Source organism: Platichthys flesus, chromosome 24 (genome assembly GCF_949316205.1).
Source record: "Platichthys flesus chromosome 24, fPlaFle2.1, whole genome shotgun sequence".
NCBI classification, from domain to species: Eukaryota; Metazoa; Chordata; class Actinopteri; order Pleuronectiformes; family Pleuronectidae; genus Platichthys; species Platichthys flesus.
Window position 1 is genome coordinate 549,388 of NC_084968.1, and position 24,789 is coordinate 574,176.

General features: G+C 39.9%; 1 protein-coding gene across 1 annotated transcript; it reads left to right on the forward strand.

The window, feature by feature from the left end:
• The first annotated feature begins 791 nt into the window (after positions 1 to 791).
• On the forward strand, positions 792 to 22,983 carry senp3b (SUMO specific peptidase 3b). The gene is made up of 12 exons (XM_062383867.1): positions 792 to 1,131; positions 2,236 to 2,361; positions 4,124 to 4,816; positions 5,423 to 5,536; positions 6,681 to 6,792; positions 7,534 to 7,681; positions 9,053 to 9,100; positions 10,978 to 11,055; positions 18,157 to 18,294; positions 20,070 to 20,153; positions 20,364 to 20,414; positions 21,422 to 22,983. The coding sequence occupies exons 2-12, from the start codon at positions 2,274 to 2,276 to the stop codon at positions 21,530 to 21,532; spliced, it is 1,665 nt and encodes a 554-aa protein (XP_062239851.1). The 5' UTR covers positions 792 to 1,131; positions 2,236 to 2,273; the 3' UTR covers positions 21,533 to 22,983.
• Positions 22,984 to 24,789: the final 1,806 nt, after the last annotated feature.

Sequence of the window (24,789 nt, forward strand, 5' to 3'; positions counted from 1 at the left end):
TTAGAATTGGAAGGATTTAATTTAATTGACCGTGTAGTTTTACAAGGTTCATGGGTATGCTAAGGTTGATGGCTATGAAATCGCTTAACTCTGTTTAAGATTGGCAGACTTAGACTCCAGTATTGTTGGTTAAATCAGTATTTGCAGGTAACTATGCAACTGGGATGTTCAAATGTGGAAGTTCTACAGTCAAGCATGTTTTTCTAGAATGTGGCACTTATTACACAGAGCGAAAAGGATTTATAAGAGTTTGTAAAACCAAGGTATTATTCTGTTGATTTGTTCTTTGGCCAAAATAATAGTTATGTTCTGTTTGCAAAAACTAATATTGCAGGGTATAGATCAATATACAAAAATATGAAACGTGGTGGATTTTTACTCTCCAGGGGGAAGTAGTACATCTAATAACCTATATAGTGCCAAAAACACATAAACTTAATAACTTCCGTAGTAGAGCTTTCAGGGACTCATCATCACATCACAGTTTTTTGGGAGAATGCAAGTATATGCAAAGTAATGCATGGTTCTTTGTATCATATGGAATCAATGAACCATAACAAAATCTGACTAATCCAGCAAAGCCCAATCAGAAGGATAAATACAAATGAAACCCGCATTTAAACCGTTCATCTTTATTTAACTCCAAATGCTGGAGGCCATTTTATCTGGTTTCATTCAATATTAATTGTTAGATTTGTGTTTCGTAATAGACTATAGGCGAGGGTCCAAAATGAAAGGCTACCCTTAAAAAGCATGCTCGGTGTGACGCAATCCTTACGCGACGGAGTTGAGAGAGCGAAAAACAGCAGCGGTTCAGGGCTCTGCCACCATTGGTCTCCGTACAGACATTTTAAACAGAATTTAAACGAATCGTCCCAGTCCATTTCACGTATACCTTCGACTGGGATTCCACCATCGCTGATCATATTTACGTTTTTCTCTGAACCGGAAGACCTAAATGGAATCAAAGTTCGCAGGGAGGTGACATCTAGCTGCTCCACACCTGACTTCATTGAATTGGGTTTTACAACAATTAGCATTTGTTTTGGTCCCATCCCGACACAGTATTAAACACGCCCAACTTTCAGTCAGAAGCAACTGGACTCACTCGTATAAATCTGCACGCTAACGGTAAGCACACCAATGCAGCACTTAGCTTTGTAAGGAGCACATGAGCCAGGCGTTGGATTTTGTTGTTGCTAATATGGTATCTGCCTAAGCAACGCTCTGCTAGCTAACGACAACATGGCTAACAAGCTAACCTGTTAGCTCGGATAGACAACAAATTACTGTTTATTTCAGATTCTTCATAATGGTGGTGCGGTGGTTTCAACTTTCCATAGTAACTGACAATGTAATGTTTTCAATCGGTGGGATTTTTATGGAGATTTAAGTGGTTAAACCGTGACGTTGTTTTGGCTAATGTTGATCGCGCACAAGCTAGCCCTGGTGAGGACTGCCCCCTGCATCGGTAAGAACTGTTCTCACCACGTAGCGGCTGCTCTGAAATGTTTTCTATTGGACAAGCAGCAACTCCCAGCTAAAGATCTACTATTATATTTACTATTAAATCCTATGCTCCTTTATTCGCGTAGCCGATCGGTGGTACCGTAAATATAGTCAGTCTAGCTAGCAAGCTAAGTTGCACATCCGCACTATGACTAGGTGCACATGGTTACGATGTTGTTGCACTCTATTCTCATGATTTAGTTTTACAACTGTTTATAACAAATCCTGTGGGTGTAATGAAATGGAACACATACGTATGGTCTGTTTAAACTACTGTGTATTTCATTGAAAAAGAGGTGCCAGTTACATGACCGCTATTGGAAGTGTTGCTGTGATAAAATGTCTTCGAAATCGACTTGCCGGTGTAGCTCTGTCAATATTGCGGGATTAGTACCATTAGTACCCATCCAGCTTGGGGCTGCATCTACAATTGGACATAGGTATTCCTCAAAGTTGTCTGGTAATTGAATCGTGTATGGAGTGAGACTGGGGCACTGTGCAGCTGCTGTGTTCATAGGAATCTTCTCTCAGTCCGATATAGCTAGTAAACTGCATTTATATAGCGAAAAAATTGGCTTCCTCTGAAATCGACTATGGTGGTTTTCACAACGCTGGCGGAGTTCTTGACAGAGCCTGCTGTGACAGCAAGCTTGTGCGAATATATCTAAATTGTAAGATGTCAATACTATTAGTGCCACAATGTAAACTGTTTGATTTTTTTTGTAGGTGACAGGCTGGCGCAGGTCGTGGGTTGTCCGTGGATAATGCGAGACAGTGGCGGTAGCCTGGCCCAGAACTGCTGGCAAGGCGACCTGGGTCTTACGGCTGTGGGGCAGGATGATACAGGGGGAGGTAGGCATTTCACCTCTGCTTAATAATATGTCTACCGTCTAGTTAGGTTTGTATAATTATGAATAATGCTTGTGCAAATGTGTCAAGTCAGGTTATAGGTGACCCCTAGCCTGACATTGTCAGACTCACAATTCTAGAGTCTGAGATCGCTCCATTGGGCTGTGATTATGGGGCGTGTTTCAACCGAACCAGGAAATAACATTCCTCTTCGCTCAATTGGATAGACCTACAACCAATCAGAGCAACGTAGTATGTAACGTATGTTAAGCGACGCATTGTGAGTTATTTACTAATGCCGGGTCCACACCGGACGCTGAAGTGATGCCGAAGCTACGCTTCAGCGCAGCGCCAAGCCTTAAATAACAGCTGGCCCCCATCCACTCCCATGTTAAAACTTTGTGCGGGTCACACCGGAGGCTGAAAAGCCGCCCTGCACCAAGGCTGCCTCGCGCTGTGCTGCGATCGTTTCGGCGTCAAGTCTATTTTTTGCGCTTGATGCGAGTGTATCGCACCAGGAAACACACTGAAAAGATCTTAACCTATATTGATGACATATTTTATATGATATAAATGATCAAATATGCATCCCATACTTTGAAGTCCCCTTCTGTTGTCCTGGAGTTTTAATTTGACCAATGACATTATAAAATGTCCCCCTCTGCCCATCCACTACAGCCACACAGGCAGTGATACAGATAAAGAGAGAGAGGGGGGGCTACGTATTCCCCACATAGGCTTGAGTGGAGAATACGTATTTTACCCCCGACACCCGACATTTAACGGAGCAAACAGCGAAGTTCTTCAACATGGATGACATTAAATTAATAATTGAAGTGGAGAAGTACAGTGAGTTGTATGATCCTCAGAACATGTTGTATAAAGACAACACCAAGAAAGACAAATGTTGCGACGCTGTTGCTTAATGTTGGAGCAACAAGTAAGTATATGCTTTTAATCTACTGGATCAACGGGTGATATAATTAGCGCTGCCGGGTGCTTCGGCGTCGCTTCAGTGTCCGGTGTGAACAGCCAAGCACCGGCGCGACAGGGATTAGCGCGGTGCTTTGGCGTCGCCTCCACGTTCTCTGTTCCTCTTTCAAAATGAATGCGCTGTCGATGTCTTCTAAAACAGACTCAATGGCAGCACCTACACATCTCAACTCTCCAGCAGGCACTTTGATGACGTGGTTGATTACATTACCTTTGATCATCTGTCCATCATCGTATAAAGCCACCCTGACAATCTGATTGGCCCGGTCGGGCATAATTTCTCCCCAACGGAGCGACCGAAAAGGTTGTGGGCGGGGCTAAGTTCGTCTGGCATCCAGGCTAGGTGACCCCCAGTACCTTCACGTAAAGCATATTGGAAGCACTTTACAAGCTTTTATGTCTGCAGGTCTGTTGTTTGGAGCATACACTAGCAATACATTTGTATTTAATCCTCTTCCCAATGAAGTGCAGTTCAGTGTTGGTTGGCAGCAAGTATATCCTATGATGAGTAATAGAAAACCTCATCAACAGTTAGAATGTACAGCATACAGCAGATGCCAGACAGAAATCATTTCAGTAAATCCCAGATATACGTTAAACGGCACTGAATTAATGAGTTGTTGTACTATACATTCCAACTATCACACAGAGTCGACCAATAACAAATAGCCTTGAACATGTTTATCTGAAAAAAAGAAAAAGTATTTTGTGTCAAGACTGCACATGGTTGGACCGTGTTGAAAAAATTAATCGGTGTTTATGTTGGTTTTAGGTGGGATTCCTGGAGACCACCTCATAGTCCCTGTGTCAGGTCACAGTGTACAGAGTCCCATGCACCTCAGACTGGGGCAGAAAGAGAAAGTATGGACACGCAAGTATGTAGATGATGAGGAGGGTGGGATTGAGCCAATAGGTGACGAGGAAGAAGACAACTGTCTGGATGGGGAGGACAAGGGTGAGTTTGAAGGCAAAAATTGGGATAACATTGAGGAGGAAGACGAAGAAGAGGAGTTGGAAGGGGAAGGAGACCAAGCAGAGGTGCAGTGGGAGATCCCTGAATTTCCTTTTCAGTCCACCGCGCACTCTAATTCACAACAACTTCAACATTATGGACCACAACAGAAGGCAGAAGAAGGTGGTGTTGTCAATGTAGAGGATACTCTCCCCCATGCCGAAGTAGGGGGCTTGTTCAGGCCCCACCTCAGCCGGTACAGGGCTCTGAGGAGGTTCAGGCGCTGGCAGCGTTTGCGATCTCATGGAGGTCTTCAATTCCGGCTAAGTCAGCACTGGAAGAGCTGGCGCCAGCGTGCTCAGTGGATATGCTTTCTAGGACATCAGTGGAGTCGGAAGGGGAAAAGCTACAATCTGTATGGAAAACCGAGGAGGATAAAAAGGTATCAACAATCCCCCTACTCAGATGGAGAGGATGACAGAAACAATGAGAGGTTCAGAGAGTCTGACAAAGGTATTAACGTACACCACATTTACTTCTTAACAAGACTAGTTGATGACTATAAAGATGCACAGTCCTATATTTTCCATAGGACAAGGAAAAGACAAAAGCAACTAAACGTCATTCTGTTTCATTGACCTGTTTTTAATAATTGTTGTATACTAACAGAACACACGTAACGGAAGTCCTCTCAGTCTCTGTTAAGTTTCTGTGTTACATCTGGATTGGCAAAGTATTTTGCATTGCATGCAATATTTGCACAAATATTCCATGCATGAAAAATTTGCACAAGGAAATAATTGCACAATAAATAATGAAGACAAGCATTGAATGCTTTCAAAAGCCTTATTGTTTTTGTTTTTAATAGGGATGTGTGTGTATTGTTAGGTACATTTAACAGACACTATCATAAGTACACATTGATTGTTGTTTTGGCTCTGTACTTGATATTACTTACTAAATATTACAGGAAATTATATTTACATATTCACACTTTTAACATGTTTTTTTTTTTATATACAGATTTATACTATATCTTACCTTCACATTTTTTTGAAAAAGATTGAGTCTAATAATCTGCATAGGGAATATAAAAATCCATTTTCCTTTCTCTGGCAGATAATCAAATAAATGGGCGCTCTACAGACAACCAAGAGGACAGAGGGAGAAGGGAAGCTGAGGTCAAACCTTTGGAACTGACCCTCAACGAAGAACACATGAGCTGTGTGACAGGTATGGAACAGAGGTTGAGAGTTTTAGCTGGTGATCACCGCCAAATAAATTTGCTGTGCTATGTCTAATTATATTTTGTCTTGGCTTTGTCATTCACTCTGAAAGCTGTTGGTGTAGCTTAATTTCCTATGAAAATCAGATTATAAGTAAGCTGTTAATGTCACATCTGTCTTGGTCACACTTTTAATTCAGCTCCCCTTTGTTTCCCTGTTAGCTTTGCTTTCAAGTATGGTTAGTGGATCCTTATCTGCATCTGGTGTAGATCCAGACAATTGTCAAGAGAGAAAATTTTCCTCATGAATGAACTCTTATTATTTAGAGATGTAGTCTTTAGTTGCATCTAAAATGATTCAGAATATTCCAACTTCACCTATTTCCAAATATTTTGTAATATTGCAGTGAATGAGGGTGTTACACTGCCTAATCCAGGAACAGCCGAAATCATGCCAGTGCAGCATCACATATTGTTGCACATATTTTTCATCCAGATCAGTGACAGACCTCCCTCTTGAACGTGAACAAAAAGTTTTTGTTTTTTTCAAGCATTTTCATATCAAAACAGTTATTTTTTTCAGGGACAGGTGACACAACACTGGTGCTATAGTTGGTTTCTTAATTCCACTGCTGATGCTGCTTAAAATGATCAACTTTGCTCTCTGGATTTGTGAAAGTAGGACATCAATCTCTAAACTGTTAAAGCTCCTTGTACACTTTCATGACAATTTCGTGAATGAACACTTCTTGACATGAGCCAGGAAGCGTAGCCTTATATGGTATTATTGATGCGTTAATTATCCTAATTTGCCATTCTCATGCACATCTGCTTAAACGCGTGAAGATGGCATTCATCATGCTTATGAAGGTCATCTACAGGTCATATTTTCTGAAGTTAGAAATGTTTGAATCTGACAGGTCATGTTCTCACAAACAACCCCTAAGAATTTTAGGATACATATGATCTTGCATGAGTCCTACTATGTTTTATTTTTGCTCTTTTTTTGTTCTTAATGGAACCTGGAATTACACACAAAAACTACAGGATTATTCTAAAGAAAACATTGATCCACTTGCATGGAAACCATAGTATATATGTCAGGAATTTTGTGAAGACAATTGTTTTGTCTTATGACTCTTCTGTCTCAAGGTATTCTCGAGGAATCTCTACAGCAGTATGGCAGTTTGATCCCCATCCATGTGGATGACATCATGGAGAAGCTTCAAGACATCTTCAGTGAGAGCTTCTCACAGCCGAACAGGTCAGACACAGTGTTTGGTGGCTACTTTAGTGTCTGATTAGATGGTGTGTAGGTAATGGAGGAATTGTACAAAGATAATTCGGTAGAGTTATGGAAATAATACCATAAATGTTTAAATAATCTTTTTTCTTGATTGATTGCCTTTATTATGTAAAATATTAGATTTCCCTCAAAACGGGTAAACTGTCAGTACAGGCCACATATCAGTGTCTATGAAAGCTCTATTGGACTCAAACTGACACAGAATGAAAATGTAGTTTTACATTTTGTTCAGCTTGGGTAGTGTGACATACGCACAAAATAAAAAACATAATTTAATTTGCTTACAATAATTAATCTTAGGCTTATGATACTCTCTACTGTAACTCTGCTGTCATAATTACTGTGTGTCTGTTGTGCTGCATGAGAAGACTATCAAAAGTAACAGTTGGGTCGCAAAGAATAGTGTGACTAAACCGCTGTTGGGTTTTCACTCTTAATCATCATTGTTAACCACAGTAATCATCAGAACTTTATTCAGGCCAAATGCATACATTTTGATAACCCATAATGATGTTTGATGTGAACAAATAAAACATAAATTAGTTATAATCCAAGGTCTGGTCCATTGACACTTTCACACTGTAGGTGGGTCCATTTCATAATTCATGAAATTTGTAACATAATCCAGAGGATAAATTCAAAATAATGGCTACATTTTTCCCCCTTCTAATATGACTTCATGTTTGATTTGTTCATTAGGAAAGCATTGGTTCAGCACCTAATACAGTCCTTCCAGCGTTCATCAGGATCAGCATTGGCTAAAACATTTCGAGTCAATTACAAACGCCACGTTCTGACTATGGATGACCTGGGCACTCTGTATGGACAGAACTGGCTCAACGACCAGGTACGGCATGACAGACTTGTAACTCTTAATACAATAAACTGTTTCCACGTATGACATTTTACTTGTCATAGTAAAGAAAAGCTTTAATGAGACCCAATTCGTCAATGAAACACATCAGAAGGGTGATGCATAGCCTGTGCACGTGCTGTATATCCGCCAATCCAGCTTTGCTTACTTTTTCTATTCTAGTTAGGATGGGGCGATGTCAACCTAATTGGCATATGAAAATGTATGCAGTGAAATATCGCGATGGACACTGCCGATCTAATATCTTGGAACACTTTTCAGCCAATTTTTTTTTATACCATCAGCTCCACAATTTTGTCATCCAGGAATACCTTACCATACCTTGCTTGCACAACTTTGCTTGTGCACAGTGCAATATGGTTCAATTCTATTATCTACTAAAGCCATTTCCAATTTTCACTTCTTTAGTCTCTGTCAAAAACATTCCCACATTTTAGTCAGACTGAGCCTATGTGAGATTGTGTACAAAAACTTTAAAGGACCCATCGTATGCCAATTTTACCACAGTTGATATGGTTCCTTCTTGGGGTCTTAATGAAATGTTTGTTACATATTTTGGTCTAAATACCACACGGATCATTTAAAACCGTGCCCTTTTTACCCTGTCTAAAACAGCCCTCCTCAGATTGATCTGTTTTGAGTGCCCCGCCCCCCTCCCACCCCTCTCCCCCTCACCCCCTCACCCCTCCTCTCTCCTTCACGAGATACAAGCGCCCAGATTTTTAGCTATCCATTACCTCTATAGAAATATGGCTACTGGAGACGAAGATACAATCTTGCAACCATATCGTTTTGAACGGGGAGAGGGTGGAGCGCATTAGCTTGCGAGCTAACGCTAGCAGGGGAGCCGGGCCGTCTCGCCCCGTTGAGATGATGATGGTGGGGGTTGGTCCAAGGCCATGTAGCGATACTCCCTACATGGGCATGGTTGGAACATGACGTCATTTTCGGTCGTGATAAAGGAAACATTGCATTCAGGTGTTGCCTGTATGTCCTATGTGTAAGTTGATGTTTAAATTATATTGAGACACAACCCTGGCTGTTTTTACTTCAATCTTTTTGAAGTTCTGTAATGGTTACAATGATATAAATACCTTGAAAACCTAAGTATTCTAAGAAAACTTAGCTCTCTGCTCAAATAAATGAAAAAAAGTGTCATCAGACTGGTTGGCAGACTGCTTACAGATGAGTGTGCCATTGCGCCACTTTCTTTTCTTTGTGCTAAGGGCACTGCAATTGTTATTGTTGATCTCAGCAAAAGTTATTCACTGATCAGAGAATGTCCTGTATCCCTCTTAAAGATGTTTGTTTATATATGTCATGTTCATTTGCTCTGTTTTTTAGGTTATGAACATGTATGGTGACCTGGTCATGGATTCTGTGCCAGAGAGGGTAAGGAAATAATAATAAAGTACCAACTACTGATTTTACACATAAATAACTCTGTGAAACAAGTAAAAAAAAAAAAAAAAAAGTGATTGGATTGTTAAACATGGTTAAAACCAAATCTGATTACATTAAGCTTCCCATGTGTTTATGCCCAAGTTGCACAAGTTACTGAATAAGGTTGGGGTGTTGAATATGTTTCTATTCAATTTATAATTAGGTGGACACCCTGCTTAATTAAGGTTTAGAGTATGGTTGACTCCTGAACAGAGATGTTAGCCAGTTTCAATAATTCCTTCGGGCTTCGAAAGTGTTACTCCAGAGTTCCTCTTTACCTCATCGAGGATTCTGCAATGTGCCTTTGGAGTCATCTTGGCCACGTGTAGGGAGACTAAGCACTGTACCATATCGTCTCCATTTATTGATAATTTGTCTAACTGTAGACTGATCGAAATCTAAAGTCTTTCAGAAGACTTTGTAACCCTTTCCAGCTTCATGCCAGTCACCCACTCGTGATCGTAGGTTGTCTGAGATCCCCTTTTGCGAGGCCTGTTTCACATCAGCAGAAACTTCTTCTGAATAGCAAACATAAAAAGTTACAAAAAATGTAGTCAAAGCTGCTTTTGTCTAAATTTGTCTAACTTATTAGAATCCAGGTTTGCCCACTTCTGACTCCAATAACCTTTTGCTGAAGTCATTAGTCTAGGGATTCACCTCAAATGCTGTGAATGTTTGAATGATGTACTCATTATGGACTAAAACAAAGCTATAATGTGTGTGTTATCAGAAACAGATTGTTTGCTGTTCATTTTTGTTTTTCCACTGTATAAGTATTCAGTGCTAAGTTCCCCCCCCCCACACAACTAAGTACGTATCTACAAAATAGGCTCTGTCAAATTATTCCAAGGGATCTTGAGTTGATTCCTGCAATATATCTTGTAGGGGGTCTTGTGCTGGGAAAAAAAAACAAATTTACAATCACTCTTTACCTTCTCTACCTCCCTCCCCAGCACACATCATTCACTACAAGCAATCACTCGCCATATCTCATCAACTGTTTTCAAACATGACCTCTGATGGAACTCCTTAGAATTGAGTCCCTACTTTCTCCAGAGTTTGCCTTTCACACATGAACAACACTTTGTGCAGAGTTAATACTCTCAACCGGATTATTGCGTTGAGACATACAATCCCTGCAGAGAAAGTCCGGAGAATCTTCGGAGTTCAGTGCATGTCTGAAAGCAGTAGATATCATTTTTCCAGTGTGCGTTCATGAGGCACACATAAAATACTCAGCAAGTAGACAGACCTCAGCTCAACACTGACCCTTTTCTGTAATGGCATGTGGAATTACTTCAGTGATACATTTTTCCCCCGCCACCATTTTTTAAACTCTCAAACAGGCCCAAATATCCACATAAACACACAGGGCCAGTAAAAATAAACTTGTTGAGGAGAGCGATAGTGCTGCCATTTAGTTATGCTCCAATCAGTGCCAAGAAGTCAAACTGGTATTCCTCCAGGATCTTCCCTCTCTTCACTTCTTATATCCATCTAGAAAAGGGGAAAGCCCAATGAGTCAGTAAGGACAATTGAGATAATTTCACAGACATGACACTGCAGCCTATGATCTGGACCAATTTGAACGATTTTAATCTTCATGAAATCACTTCATATAGGCTATACAGTACGTACCAGAATCAAACATTTGGTGTATGCCTGCAGAACCGGCCAAGCCTACATCTACGTCTCATCTAGCATTAGGAAAATGATCCCCATCGGATGTACCTCTTTTTCCTTTCCCTTTTAACCAAATTAGACTCTTTGGCACATTTGCCAAACCCACCAAACTCCATTAAAATGTTAATTTCTTTCTTCCTCAGGTTCACTTTTTCAACAGCTTCTTTTATGATAAACTAAGGACAAAAGGATATGATGGAGTCAAACGGTGGACAAAAAACGTAAGTATTTCCTTCTTTGAGAAGTCTTCAATTAAGTTGTTGGGATGCTCTCCTAGACCATCTTGTCATTTTGATCATCATTTGACAATCATTAAGTGGCAAAACAAGCAGAAGTTAGCCCCATGTTTGCTAAGCAGTTAAATCTGTCTAAAAAAAACAGGAATCAAACTTCTTTGTAAACATTAAGTGCAAACAGGAACTCAAAATCCAATATAAAATATAGCAGACGAAACTGAGAGTAAACAAGGAGCTTAACTAACTTGGTCAAACATACAAACTGAACAGTAATCAAACTTTTTTGTAAACATTATACGGAAACAGTAATTCAGAAACCAATATAAGATATAGCAGTGGCATCACTCACTCTGTTGTGGTTACGAGCCGCAATGTATGAGCAAAGCAGTCAAAGCTGCGCACTCCCCTGTGTTCTATGGAAGATTTTTGCTTGGAGCATTGCACAGGGAGGCTTCCAACCAGTGGAGAGTTGAACCTTAATGCGACGTTGGCCACATGTCAGGGCTCGACATATCTGTGGTGAAGCTCATTGGTTTAACATCTTCTGTACACTTCTGATGTCTGTTTGCACACTTTCCTGTACAGTTTAGGCAGAAAAATATATTTTCTCGACGGTAAACTTTACCGTGATTCCAGCTGTTCAAGTAGGTGACCTAGCCTTTGTTTGCGACGACGGACAGTGGGTTGCACATCCCAAACATGAATGAATGATGTTTTTTTTGTTGCTTTCACGTATTTGCAGTTCTTTCACCAAAGTTGTTTTGTTTTGTTCAACTGCAGGAACATGGCGTGCTCTTTAGCGTGATGCTTCCGAAGGTGCTTGAATACGTTTGCTATGTTGTATTTGGCATTGCTACCACCACCCCTAGCAACATTTCATTGCATTTATTGCAAGTAGCCGTTAAACCTGTTAGCGTAGCAAGCGTGAAGTCTGTTTGTTGTGAGTCAAGTCTACCGGCATGCTGCGCGTGCGGCTGAAGCATGACGTAGCATGCGACACAAACATAGAATTGACGTGAATAGATAAGCCCCATTATCCGATACTCGATCTAGCTGTTTAGTCAATATCGCATAATAATACTGGATCGTGGCATTCCTATATAAAATGTTCAGCTGTTCTTTCTAGGATTATAGATTTTGTTGTTTGAAAGAGGGTGCTGTGAAGTTATGCAGTCTGATGGCTGATGAAACAATGGAACACCCCACCAAGCGCTTTTAGGCACTTGGCTGAATATGCTCCTGTGCTGCCTCAGTTCAGCTGAGAGAGAATGATGGCCTCTGGTTTCCTCATCTTTTCAGTCACTGCCTCAACGCTGTCAAGTTCCATCATCATTACAGAGTTGGCCTTCCTCACCGGCTTGTTGCCACTCCCCCAGCACACCACAGCAAAGAAGATGACACTGGCCACAACAGAACAGTAAAACATTTGTAGCAGCTGATTGCACATGTTAAAAGACCTGAGCCTTCTCAGAAAGAACATGCTGTTGTGTCCCTTCCTGTTGAGAGCCTCAGTAATGTCTGACTAGTACAGTTTGTTGTTTAGATGCACTGCCTGAAACTTATAGTGTCCACCATCTCCGCTCCTAAGCCATTAATCACAAAAGGTGTCGGGGACGAAAATGCATTTTAGTTTTGGTCACATTTAGTCATTTTAGTCATTTAGTCATTTAAATCCTTCTTAGTTTTAGTCGACTAAAAAAAATCACATTTTAGTCTAGTTTTAGTCGACGAAAACGAAATCCATTTTAGTCTAGTTTTAGTCACGTTTAATAGCCAAATTAAACTCCTTTTCTATAAAAACATATAGCTGCAGCCTAATGGCTTAAAAATATATATTTAGTTTTAAATGAGAAAACAAAAAGTGAGAGCAGGTCAGACTGGAGGCGGACACAGATACTGCAGCTCGGTAGAAACCAACTGCAGCTTCTGCCCTGATCAAGAAGCTGAGGCGCTGATCTCTGATCAGCTGAGACCAGAGAAACTGTGTTTTCACAGTTTCTATAGTTAAGAAGCAGTCAGTCATTGATCGGCTGCTCCACGTGAACACGCTCTGCTTTCACTGTGTCTCCCTGAGCGAGTGCGCGAGTCGGGGGGCGGAGCTACGGACCGCTGCGCTATCTGGGAGCGCACAGGCACACACACACACACACACACAGACTCACTCGCCCACTCCTGATACTTCATGACGGCCTGATACGATGATGTTAAAAAAATTATTGTGACTTAGTCAACCACCAACATTTTCGTCTCGTCTTGTCTCGTCAACGAAAGTTAAAAATAGATTTAGTCATAGTTTTTATTTTCAAAGACCCGTTTTCGTTACGTCTTCGTCTCGTCTTCGTCATGGAAAAAGGGTCGTTAACGAATATATTTCGTCATCGTTTTCGTCAACGAAATTAACACTGGTGTACCAGTGTTGTTCACAATCAATCTGACAAGCAGTCCTGCAGCCTGACGTACTGAATCACGACAGTGAGGGAGTCTGTGATCCATGTCAGAGAACTTCTGGGGCTGACCTGAGTCGCTGAACTGTGTTAAACACACTGGAACATTTTAAGAATATAATCCTTGTGGGCTGCTCTGTGGCCTCTCCGGTGGTGTGCTCAGTATGCCCTGTGATCCAGGTACATGATGGCATCAACCCAAGGTCAGTCTGCTATGCAAACTATAGTGGAACCAGGTTGTCCTGTATCAGGGGCCTTTGGTGCTGCAGGATGATCCTCTTGAAGGTTTTCATGACATGTGACATTAAAGCCACAGGTCTGAAGTCACTGGGAGCACTGATACAACCTTTCTTTGGCACAGGGACAACGCAGGATGTCTACCGGGTCTAGCTTAGTTAAAGTGGGAGACAGAGATACTGTGTCAAGCAGCCAGTCGCTGCGGTGCTCACTCGCAACTCAATGTTTCAGTGTAAGGAATCAGCAGTTATACTCAGTCTCTCTTGTGCCTGTGCTGACCCATACAGACACGCACACAGAAACGCAGTTTCATCGGACACATCTGTAAACTCAGACGAGATAAAATATTAATTTGGTGTACTGTTCACGAGTACAAATTACGTACTTTTGTTTGCATATGTATGTAGCTGGGAGTGAAATCTGATCATAAGAACATGCATTCAGGATGCATTTAATGCATGATGTCAATAATCACTGGGGGTTTGGAAGTCAGACAAAATGTTTGGAATAAACATGGAATAAACAAATAACATGAATACCTATTTTCCACTTTTACCTGGTATCATTCTAATTATTCCAGCTGCAGCCTGTTCATAAAAAAAGTAGGAAAGCTGTGATTTCAAGTCGATGTTCAAAAATGCACATTTAATTAAAATGTATGCATTTAATTAATAAATCTAAACCAAAATGTTTTTTTAACATTTCCTAATTATCTGGGTCCAGTTAATTTAGATGTACCATTTATCTGCATGATATTAATTTATATTTAATAACTGTAATGATGAATTTTATTTAGATTTACTAATCTGCAAGAAATGTATTTATAGTCACGCAGTGATATCCTTATTTGCCTCTACATTCAGTACGTGTTTGAAAATTACAGTTTAAAATTGTATCACAGCACTTTAAAACTATTATCAATATTAATATAATTTTCCTATTTAAAACAAACTCAATATCATGCCTTTTCGATGCAACAGTTAACTTAAGTTTGGTCAACAGATCATAACGATAAAAAGAACAGCAGGTACAGTGCAACATGACAAACATACTAAACCGTAGAGGTGTGCATCTTCACTAGCCTCACGATTCCATTAAATGGATGGATGGATTTTGTATTTATATAGCGCTTTTCTAGTCTTGATGACCACTCAAAGCGCTTTACACTACAGTTTCACATTCACCCATTCACGCACATTCATACAGTGCATCTACTTGCAGCACTTTTGTTATACTATGGGGGCCATTCAGGGTTCAGCATCTTGCCCAAGGACACTTCGGCATCCAGATGGTTAAGACTGGGGATCGAACCAACGACCTTCAGGTTGGGGGACGACCACCCTACCCCTCAGCCACAGCCGCCCGATTACAATTCAGCAGTCAACGATTCGATTCACATCGATGCGTTTCAATATATCGCATCCACAGCTCTCTAGATTACTGCACATGGCTGCTTTTTCATGATCAATAAAATCAGTCGGACGAACATGAACTCTTTTTATTTAGAAAATGTTTTAAAAAGTATAGAAGTCGCTCACTTTAACACTGATGTCCTGACTTTTTGATCACGCTACATTACATTTGTCTTATAATCTCTAAGACGAATCAAATAAAAAAAAAGTCAATGTCAGTCCTGTACGTGCCCTAATAACTTTGTGAACAGTCGTGGTGATTATTTTTATGTGTAAAGTGAGCGCAGTGAGGAGGAAACAGACTCTGACAGAGTGACACAGGACGACCGGACCTTTTTAAATGTGCGTCTGTCCTGGTCCTGAAGCAGCGCTGGTTATAATTATTCAGCGGTGGGACATCGCTTAAGCAATGAAGGTAGCTGAAAACATTAATCGATTATATTATGTCACTGCATCGATGTAGTGTTGTCGAAGTCCACATCGCGATTCATCTAAGAATCGAGAAATGTCAGCATCTCTATTAAACAGTCAGAGGGGCACTAAGAAAAACAGTGGCTATTCTGTGTTGGGTAGTCAATGCAGAAACACCAATGATCACAAAACTGTTGCCATTCTGATTTTTAATAGGCAAAAAATGATAAAAAAATGAAAATTCTGCACTGCAAAATATATGGTGTACAATACCTTACTCAACATGCTCCCGAAATGAACCATAGTAGCCTACTTGTATTGGATATTGGCTTTCCTCCATTATTCATATTTCATAGACACATAATAGGGAACCAATTAAAAGTAACAGAACAAACTGTCAACGTATGATAAAAATCTGAGGGTTACAGTTTTGGAAAGTTTAGACTGTGTATTTCACTCAGCAAAATACCAAATGCACAAGCAGTGTAGCTTTCAGAAGCTTACAAAACGGAACACTTAAAAACCTTCTTAATCCTGTATTAATTATTGCTTAGTACCACAATTGTTTCAACCGTAGGGGATTTTTCCTCTGTCAGTCAGTGACCGTCCATCACACAATAATTAGGAGTCAGTAATGTGAAATAATAATTTGTTATATGTAGGCCAGGATGAATAAACCATAATTTTCTTTTACTGTAATATTGTTTCCATACCAATACTTTACAAAATAAATAATTGCATAATGTAGAGAGACCATTTAAATATGTATTTTGAGAAAATGTAGGTTTGGGTGATAAAACAATTGTCATATACCAACATAACGTACAGCTACGAGTTGCTGTTGTTTTTTTTGGAGAGGTTGCAGCTGTCACTGATGTTGTTGCTGCTGCTGAAGGGCTGTATTAATCTGAGATTCTAGACCCAAGAAAAACATGGTGGAGGCTTCCTCAGGCTGCAACAGCACATTGGTTGGCTGGCAGATGGCACCTAACGCTACTAGTAAAAGCTGCGCAGTGCTCCATGTTAAGATGCCTAAATGCATGGAGTTGCTGCCATGTTATTGTCTGATTAGCTATTTGTGTTAACAAGCAATTGAATAGGTGTGCCTAATAAAGTGGCCGGTGAGTTTATCTCTATTATATTATCATGATAAGATCTTTTTCACAATTGCTCAGCCCTAAGAGAATGTGATTCCTATGTTTAAGCTGGTATACATGACCAAAGTGATGACCAAATCTGTTTTAATGTGTATTTCGAAACAGACTGACTTGTTAAGCCTATGTCTAGCAGGTCAGACACTGCATCATCAAACCCTTATTCACAAATGCTGCTTGGTGTAATCGGTTAGCATTAGCAGCAACCACTTTTTGAAAGCATATAGCGATGGAGAAATAACAAGAAATGGGCAGTTTTGCCTCGTAAATCTGAGAGAAATGCTTACTGAATTTTCTCCCATAATATATGAACATTTCTACAGATGTTTTTAACGGCATGTTGCATAGGTAAAACATGTATGTATACTCGTACAGTTTTTTTGTGAAAATAGTACAAATAACTAATATTACTCAACTCTGATGGCAAGGTTTTTTCTCCTTAATGCAGTCCCTTCTTGTGGCTCATTAAAGTTGTTTGGGTGGAAGGCTATTGTAGGAAAATTGGATAAATGAATTAAGCTTGTATCTTGAAAGAAAAAAAAAATGTTATTTGGAAGAGTAAAACATGAAACTGTGACATGGAACAAACCACTTTTTCAGTCCTAGCCATGGCTTTAATCAAATCGTAGAAGATACACTTTGACTTTTAGTAGTTAAGATGGCATATTGGGCCACGTTAACTTACTAACTTGCGATAAACAAGGTTCATCTACTGCAATAAAATGTATAAAACGTGTTTTACCTTTTGGAAATGGCTACAGCATTGTAAATCATCTCATGTGACACCATTTAACCAGTCAAATTTGTGAAGATGCAGGTAAGAATAGATTCAGAGAAAAGTAATACGTTTTTTTTTTTTTTTTTCACTCATTATCTAGTCACCACTATACGGAAAGAGCGCCGGCTGAAGTGTTTGAGTCCACAAAACACTTTGTTTTTGTCCCATTGTCTCTCACACAAACTTGTTGACCCATCAGAATGGCAATCTGCGGCATTGTGACAAATCCTGCTTGTGTTTCTGGACAGTTAAAAAAACTTTTCCCAACAAGTTTTTCCCATCCTTGGCAGTCAGACAATATTCAGCATAAACTCTATAGATTAAGTTTTCTGTGAACCTTATCAACAAGCATACAGCTTTCTGAAGGTAGATAGAATTTGATCATCTGGAGATACCCTGTACCAATGCAATGTTGTTAATTTGTACACATACACACTGGTAAAATAACTACCCCGCCCATTTTCATCTGCACAAACTCTTTCTAGTCTGCATGGTTAATTAAAGTGCTCACCAATGTTTAGAAAAGAAAGCTTATCAATTTCTTCTGTACTTTCAAGTGGTTGGAAGCAGTATGTAACATTAAACATAACAATGTTCTCTCTTTCTACTACTCTCTATCCTCTCTTCTCATCTTACTCGACTTGTATCAGGTGGACATCTTTCAGAAGGATCTGTTGTTGATCCCCATCCACCTAGAGGTTCACTGGTCGCTGGTCAGTGTTGACATTCCTCGTCGAGCCATCACATATTTTGACTCTCAGCGGACCCTCAACAGACGCTGCCCGAAGGTAGGACTAGACTACACAAACTCATAGTTTATTAAAAACAAAACTGCCTTGAGACTTCTTTGGTGACATCAAATTAAACGTTCCATCTAGGCAGTGTCCAGGCTGCAGACTGCCCTCATAGAACAGGCAGGTGTAGTCTATTCTGACACACCTCCTATTGCTCTGTTAACATGGACCGTCAGCCTGTTTCTTTATCCTGAATTGTGTTCAGATTAACCCAGTTTATAATATACTAACATGCAGGGTCTTGCCTGTGTTTGCAGAGGGCTTGGGGTGTTTTGTGTGTTTCGAGGGTTTCTGGTGCTGTTTGGGAATTTTTTGATTATTCAAAATAAATGTTTATTTAATGTCACTTTGAGTTTTTTTGCATTTTTTCAGTTTTTTTTTTTTACCATATTTGTGAAAGAAAGCTGAAAATACTTATTTTACTTGTAAGGAAGTCTATTAATACTTTTTTTTTAATAAATTTAGATTACCTGAACATGTACACAGAACAAGAATGTACATGTTGATAGATATGTAGGTTTTTTTTCAAATACAATGATGTGCGGCTATAGCTTATACCTGCAGACTTGCAAATGATCTACAGGTCAAGGGGTTAGGGTTGTAGAAATTAACATTTCTGATTAATAGCGTCTGGGTGTAGGTGGGTGAAATAGGCCTGTTAGTTTAATTAAAGCCCTTTTAACACTCAGGCCACACTGGCTTTATAAGCGTTGCGTGTGCACCGGTGAACGGTGCTTTTCATTTCGGTGTCATGTTACCAGGTTTGAGAATCCACACGTCGCTGAGCCATACTGTACTTATAGAGATTTGAGGTCTCGTCTATTTCCCCTGCATTCCATGCAAGACTCATAGCAGTATAAACGGGGGAAATAATCGATCACAGTTTCAATATTTACTATTGATTATGTCACAACATAAATGTTTGCAACTCTTCCTGTACTCATTTCAAAGTAGAAGCACCCTTGTGTTTCTTTTGAATTCAATTTGTTTTAACAAGGTTTTGATTGTTATTGCAGGACCTGGAAGATGTACGGCCTCATACCATAGTGTTGTTGCATTTAGCTGCGTATATAACTGTAATTTTACTTGAGGGTATGGAGTGGGGGTTGAATAAAATTGTTAACGCACGCAGCTATTAAGAAAGATTTTTGCTCATTTGAGAAAAGTATCGATCAGTATGTTTTTAAGTGTTTACAATGTGGAGTTGGTTAGAAACAAATCAATTTGAAACTATAGCGGGTCAGTGTCGGTGTGTGCGTGTCTGCATGTTAGTGCAAGAAAAGAGTGCGAGCAGATTCAGGTTGAACATGAATGTCATGATTATATATATACTTAAGCAATGTACACTTGAGCATGGTTCTATCAATCTTTCTGCATAGAAATTTGAATCGTTCACAATCTAATTTCACCTCTACTTCCAAACTTAAATAGAGAAAATAGCCTCTTGTTATTTTTTCTTACTGCAAACTTTTAGTTGGAGATAGATTTTAAATTGATCAATTTGCAACTTGTGAATCAAAACCTAAAATTCTTAATTGCTGGAATTATTCAGACCCTACATTCAATAGAAACCCCTTTGGTACTTTTACAGGTATGTAAGTCCCTACAAGATTTGTATACATGGATTTGTCAGTTTATACACTTTGGACACACAAATACACACACACACACACACACTTACAAACACACACTGTACATAAATTCACAAAGAAACCTGTTTGTTTGCTTTATCTCTGTAGTCTTTTCATTGATTATTTTGTTGTTCACAGCACATTTATAAGTATCTGCAAGCAGAGGCCATCAAAAAAGACCAACAAGACTTTTTGACGGGATGGAAAGGCTTTTTTAAAATGGTGAGATGCATTATTAGTTTTATTTTTGTCCTAACTTGACTCGCTGATGCAGATTGAGGTTTCTCATTACACAAGCCCTTTGAAGAATTAATAAAAAAATTGGGGATCTCTGTGGGGGATCGTAGGCTGTGGATGCTGATAGTCATAGTTCATATTATTAGTGTGGCATCTGTGCTATGGTTTGCTAACATTACGGATTGTATGTTGCAGAATGTGGGTCGTCAGAACAATGACAGTGACTGTGGGGCTTTTGTGCTACAGGTGAGTTTCTCTTAACCCCTATTGACACATGCAGATTTATGTGGACTATTTTGTAGCCTCAAAGTCAACTTAAGTCAATGTTAGGGGATACACTGTTTATCTCATCAGTATATCCGTCATGATTCAGGCCCATATGCAGTCTCGGTTTCTGTGTCTACCACTGTGGGAGCCTTAAGGCCGGAATATGCTTCTGCGTTTTCACGGGCCGTAAGCGCAAGAGCCCTTCCGGGCCCCTTACGTGCTTATGTATCTCTTCTTACGTGCTTACGTGCATCGCCCAATTTTTCTAACTATACAGTAAAGCTCCACAAGCCTCACGCAGCCCGCAAGGCTGTGATTGGTCTGCTAACTACATCCTTTCCTGAGTAGCATATCCGGTTTCATGCCCCATAATACCGGCAGAAACACAGAAGATTTAGAAGAACGAATATGGATCAAATAGAAGAGCGTTTGGCAGAAGAGATCCGAAAGTTTGACCACTTATATAACCCGTCACTGACTGGGGGATTTGTCCGCCAGAAAAAAGGTTATGAGGAGCCGCCGTGGCGATGTAAATAATCAGTCGACGATGACTGCCACACACAAAGAAGGCGTCTCTAAGACAGTCTTCGACAAAAAACGTTACTCCGCCTAGTGTTCGAGCGGGGAAACGCTTTGTAACACGCGCAGCGCTTGGATAAGCATGAATGGCAACGAGTCCTTCCACACAGTGGCGTGAAAAGCTGCAGACGCAGTTGCAGAAGCATGCGCCGGCCTTTAGAAAGACTACAGAGGCTATGGCTTTGAAACTAACTCAGGAAGTAGGCTGTTTGCTTCTGTAACATGAGGATCTATGGAGATGGTCGCTCAGCACTGGAGGAACACATGCAGACCTACGGGCTGATGTTGCACATGGTGTAAATGCACTTAAAATGTTTTGTTGTTAATTTGCAGGCCTATAACTTGTTTTTTCCTTCCCTCATATACCCCCCCCCCCCCCCCCCCCCCCCCCCCCCGACGCCCTGCAGTACTGCAAGTGTCTGGCACTTGGGCAGCCTTTCAGCTTTGGCCAACAGGACATGCCACGGCTGAGGAGGCAAATGTACAAAGAACTATGTCACTGCAAGCTCATTCTGTGACCAACCCCTCAAACCAACACCACCATCTCCAGATGCTCCCACCCCTAACCCCAACAAGATGGAGGGACAATGACAAAACAGGAAGAGGACAATGAGCAAATGATTGACTGGAAAAAGAAAAACTTTTGAAAAACTTTTTTTTTCTCTGCCAATATCCAGAGAAATTACTTCTACTGTAGGTGATGTTATTATTTTGCTTTTTTGGTCTCCCTTTGCTTCCATTGCCCCCCCCCCCCCCCCCGGAACTCTCTGATTTTATGTCCATGGTTATTCCTTTGTGGTTGACAGAGGCCAAGACTAGCTTCCGGTTTGGAAATGTGCTCATCTTCCATCTTATTGTATATCATATCTATTTTTCTGTCTGAATGGGAGCATGAAAAAGATCATGGTCGGATTTTTAAAGAATCCAGCCCAGATGAAGGCCTGAATCACACTTAGTCTGACTGCTACTTAAACAGAAGATGCCTAAATAGTAAGTGCAGATGTGGTGTGAAGAAGATTTGAACCAGTCTGTGTACGCTTGTTGTTAAGTAGTACCAGTTGATTTCTGTGCCTTCCATCCATCCACTCAATACATCAAGTTGTGTTCCATTCCAAGTTCAGTGGGAAACTCTGAGCCAACGTCTTTTGAAGAAAAAGTAGAAATACACTCCCCCGATGCTACAGTCAATGTTATGTTGACGATGCATTCTAGTCAGCACATAATGTTTGCCCCTGTAGTGCAACGTGACATTTCCAATGTATAATATTTGCTTATTCATTTTCTAGAAGATGTTAAGATGGATATAAACTGATCCTGAAAACGGAAACGTGTTGGTGTCAGAAAATGGCATAACAAGCTCTCCTGGTGCTTTTTTTTCTGAAGGAAACAAGTAGTAAAACATAATCCTGGAAACACGTTACATATTGACTCTTTGTGCCAGAAAACTCCTCCGCCACCATCTTTATTCCCAGCCATACAAGTGGAACATCTGCACATGGGAGATTAGATCTGCATCTGTTGATCAGCCAACCCATCCCACCCCAAACAAGCCAGACTGACATTGGCGTAAAGAAGGGGTAGCTTTACATAGTGTTTATCTTTTTCTGTGATTTATCTCTGTCAGTAAATTTGTTGATATGCTTATTGCTTTAAAGAAACTGTGTTAAAAGGAGGACTACAAATTTGTGTTGTTTCGGTGTAGGTACAGAAGAGATCCTCATGCTAGTATGTCTTTGAAAGTTCAAGAGCCATTTTGGTGTGGACCATGACAGCTACACAATAGATGAAGCATTTGGAGTTACAGTGTCCTCCTCTTCTTTTTGTAACGAAAGACAAATTTGTTGATAGCTGTGTTTTGGTTTGTTTTTTTGTCTTTTTTTTCAAACAGGAGTTGATGCAACAGAGATGAGTTTTATATATCTTCTACAATGCATTATGGTTGCTAAAAATTAAAATACGTGGCAAACGAGATATGTGTGCAATTTTTACTAATATTAAAGAATGGGTATATGCTATCTGCATGTTGTTCAGGATGTACACAATTGGGATACAGGTGTTTTACTTGAGTTTCCAATTTATGCCAGATGACAATACAACTCCAACATTCAGATCAGAATACTGCAATCATTTATTTAATTATTTTTGTCACAAGTAGCTTGCAAATAGAGATTTATAATTTAATTATAAACTTGATTGAATTACAAACATCATGCACTGTTAGCTGAATTGGACCCAGCTAGAGACTTATCAAAGATCTCTATAACGTGACCCACAACTTAAGAGTTTATCAGTATGACGAATCTTGGAGGTTTATGATGATGACAAAAATGTATAATTTGTTAAATTGTTATAGTTATGCTTTTTGAAATAATAAAAGACTCCATCTAACGCATGAGGGCCTTGGCATAAGGTTAGGGGAAACCTCTTGATGAGGAAGCCTTTATACAACACTAGTAAAATCTGTAATTGCAAAGAGAAAACATGTAAATGGTTTTGTATTTATATAGCGCTTTTCTAGTCTTGATGACCACTCAAAGCGCTTTACAGTACAGTTCTACATTCACCCATTCACCCACACATTCATACAGTGCATCTAATCGCAGAACTTTGTTATTCTATGGGGGGGCATTCAGGGTTCAGCATCTTGCCCAAGGACACTTCGACATGCAGATGGGTCAGACTGGGGATCGAACCTCAGACCTTCAGGTTGGAGGACAACCACTCTACGCCACAGCCGCCCCATGTGAACCACTGCTCAAAATAGAGGGATATTGGGGATTATTTGTGGATGTGATACTTGCCAAAAAAGACAGATACATTTTAAAGCATTGGTTGTGATTCGATTACAATTCAGAAACAAGACCATGTCTTCTAATGCAGGGGTCAGTCACTATAATAAACTATTTAATACTCAGAACTCTAAAAATAAATAGAATAACTGAGTAAATAGTACATTTTACAAAAATAACAAACTGTAAAATCTGTAGTATGGGTAGAATATATCCATGTGAAATACTTTTGTTCTGCCAAATTTTCTCTGCTTAGTTTTCCTATTCAAAAAAGAGAAGCTAGCTCTTGTCTGAGGTGAGTATTTTAACTTTGTAGCGTCTTGTCTGAGGTTAGTATTTTACCTGTGTAGCATTCATTGATCCAATCCAAAGAGGTTTCCTCCATAATACTACAACCTCATCTATCCATTCTATTATGTATATGGATTTGTTTCTTTGCATCACTGATTGCTCAATTTAATGCATGAATGTAGAGGAAAGTGAAGTTTAGAAGGAGCTTCAAGAGCTTTTTTGAGAAGATTGGAAGGCTTGAAGGGTGAAGACATTGAGGAGGAACATTTAAAATCATATATAATGCGGTGGGATTTTAGACTATGGGATCTGTTATTAAGTTAACAGGGTGTTAACAGGGTTGCCCTCCAAAACACCCAATCTGGACATGAGTTTCAAACCTTTATTGTTCACCAAAGACTCAAGGAGGAACAGGAGCAACAAAAAAGAATGAAAGGGAAGTTACACACAAGCTTTGAGATCTTATATCACAGACACACAGATAGGTGGACACGATATCGATGAAATCTGTTGTTAGTTAAGTTAGTTTAAACCTTGATGCTGGAAACGACATTTACAAACATTATTAAAGATGGAAATTACTTTCGTACTTCTTTAGTACTCACCAACATGCTTAGAAACAATCCACTGACATTGTCTTGTTTTATAAGGAGTTTATCAGCACTTCATTATATGACCATCAATGTGGTTGAAAT

Excerpts from the sequence above, each read along its gene's own strand:
- senp3b (XM_062383867.1), top strand. The coding sequence starts at position 2,274 with ATGCGAGACAGTGGCGGTAGCCTGGCCCAGAACTGCTGGCAAGGCGAC. Across the intron at positions 5,537-6,680 it reads ACACATGAGCTGTGTGACAG|GTATTCTCGAGGAATCTCTA; the intron begins GTATGGAACAGA and ends TTCTGTCTCAAG. Across the intron at positions 11,056-18,156 it reads TCAAACGGTGGACAAAAAAC|GTGGACATCTTTCAGAAGGA; the intron begins GTAAGTATTTCC and ends GACTTGTATCAG.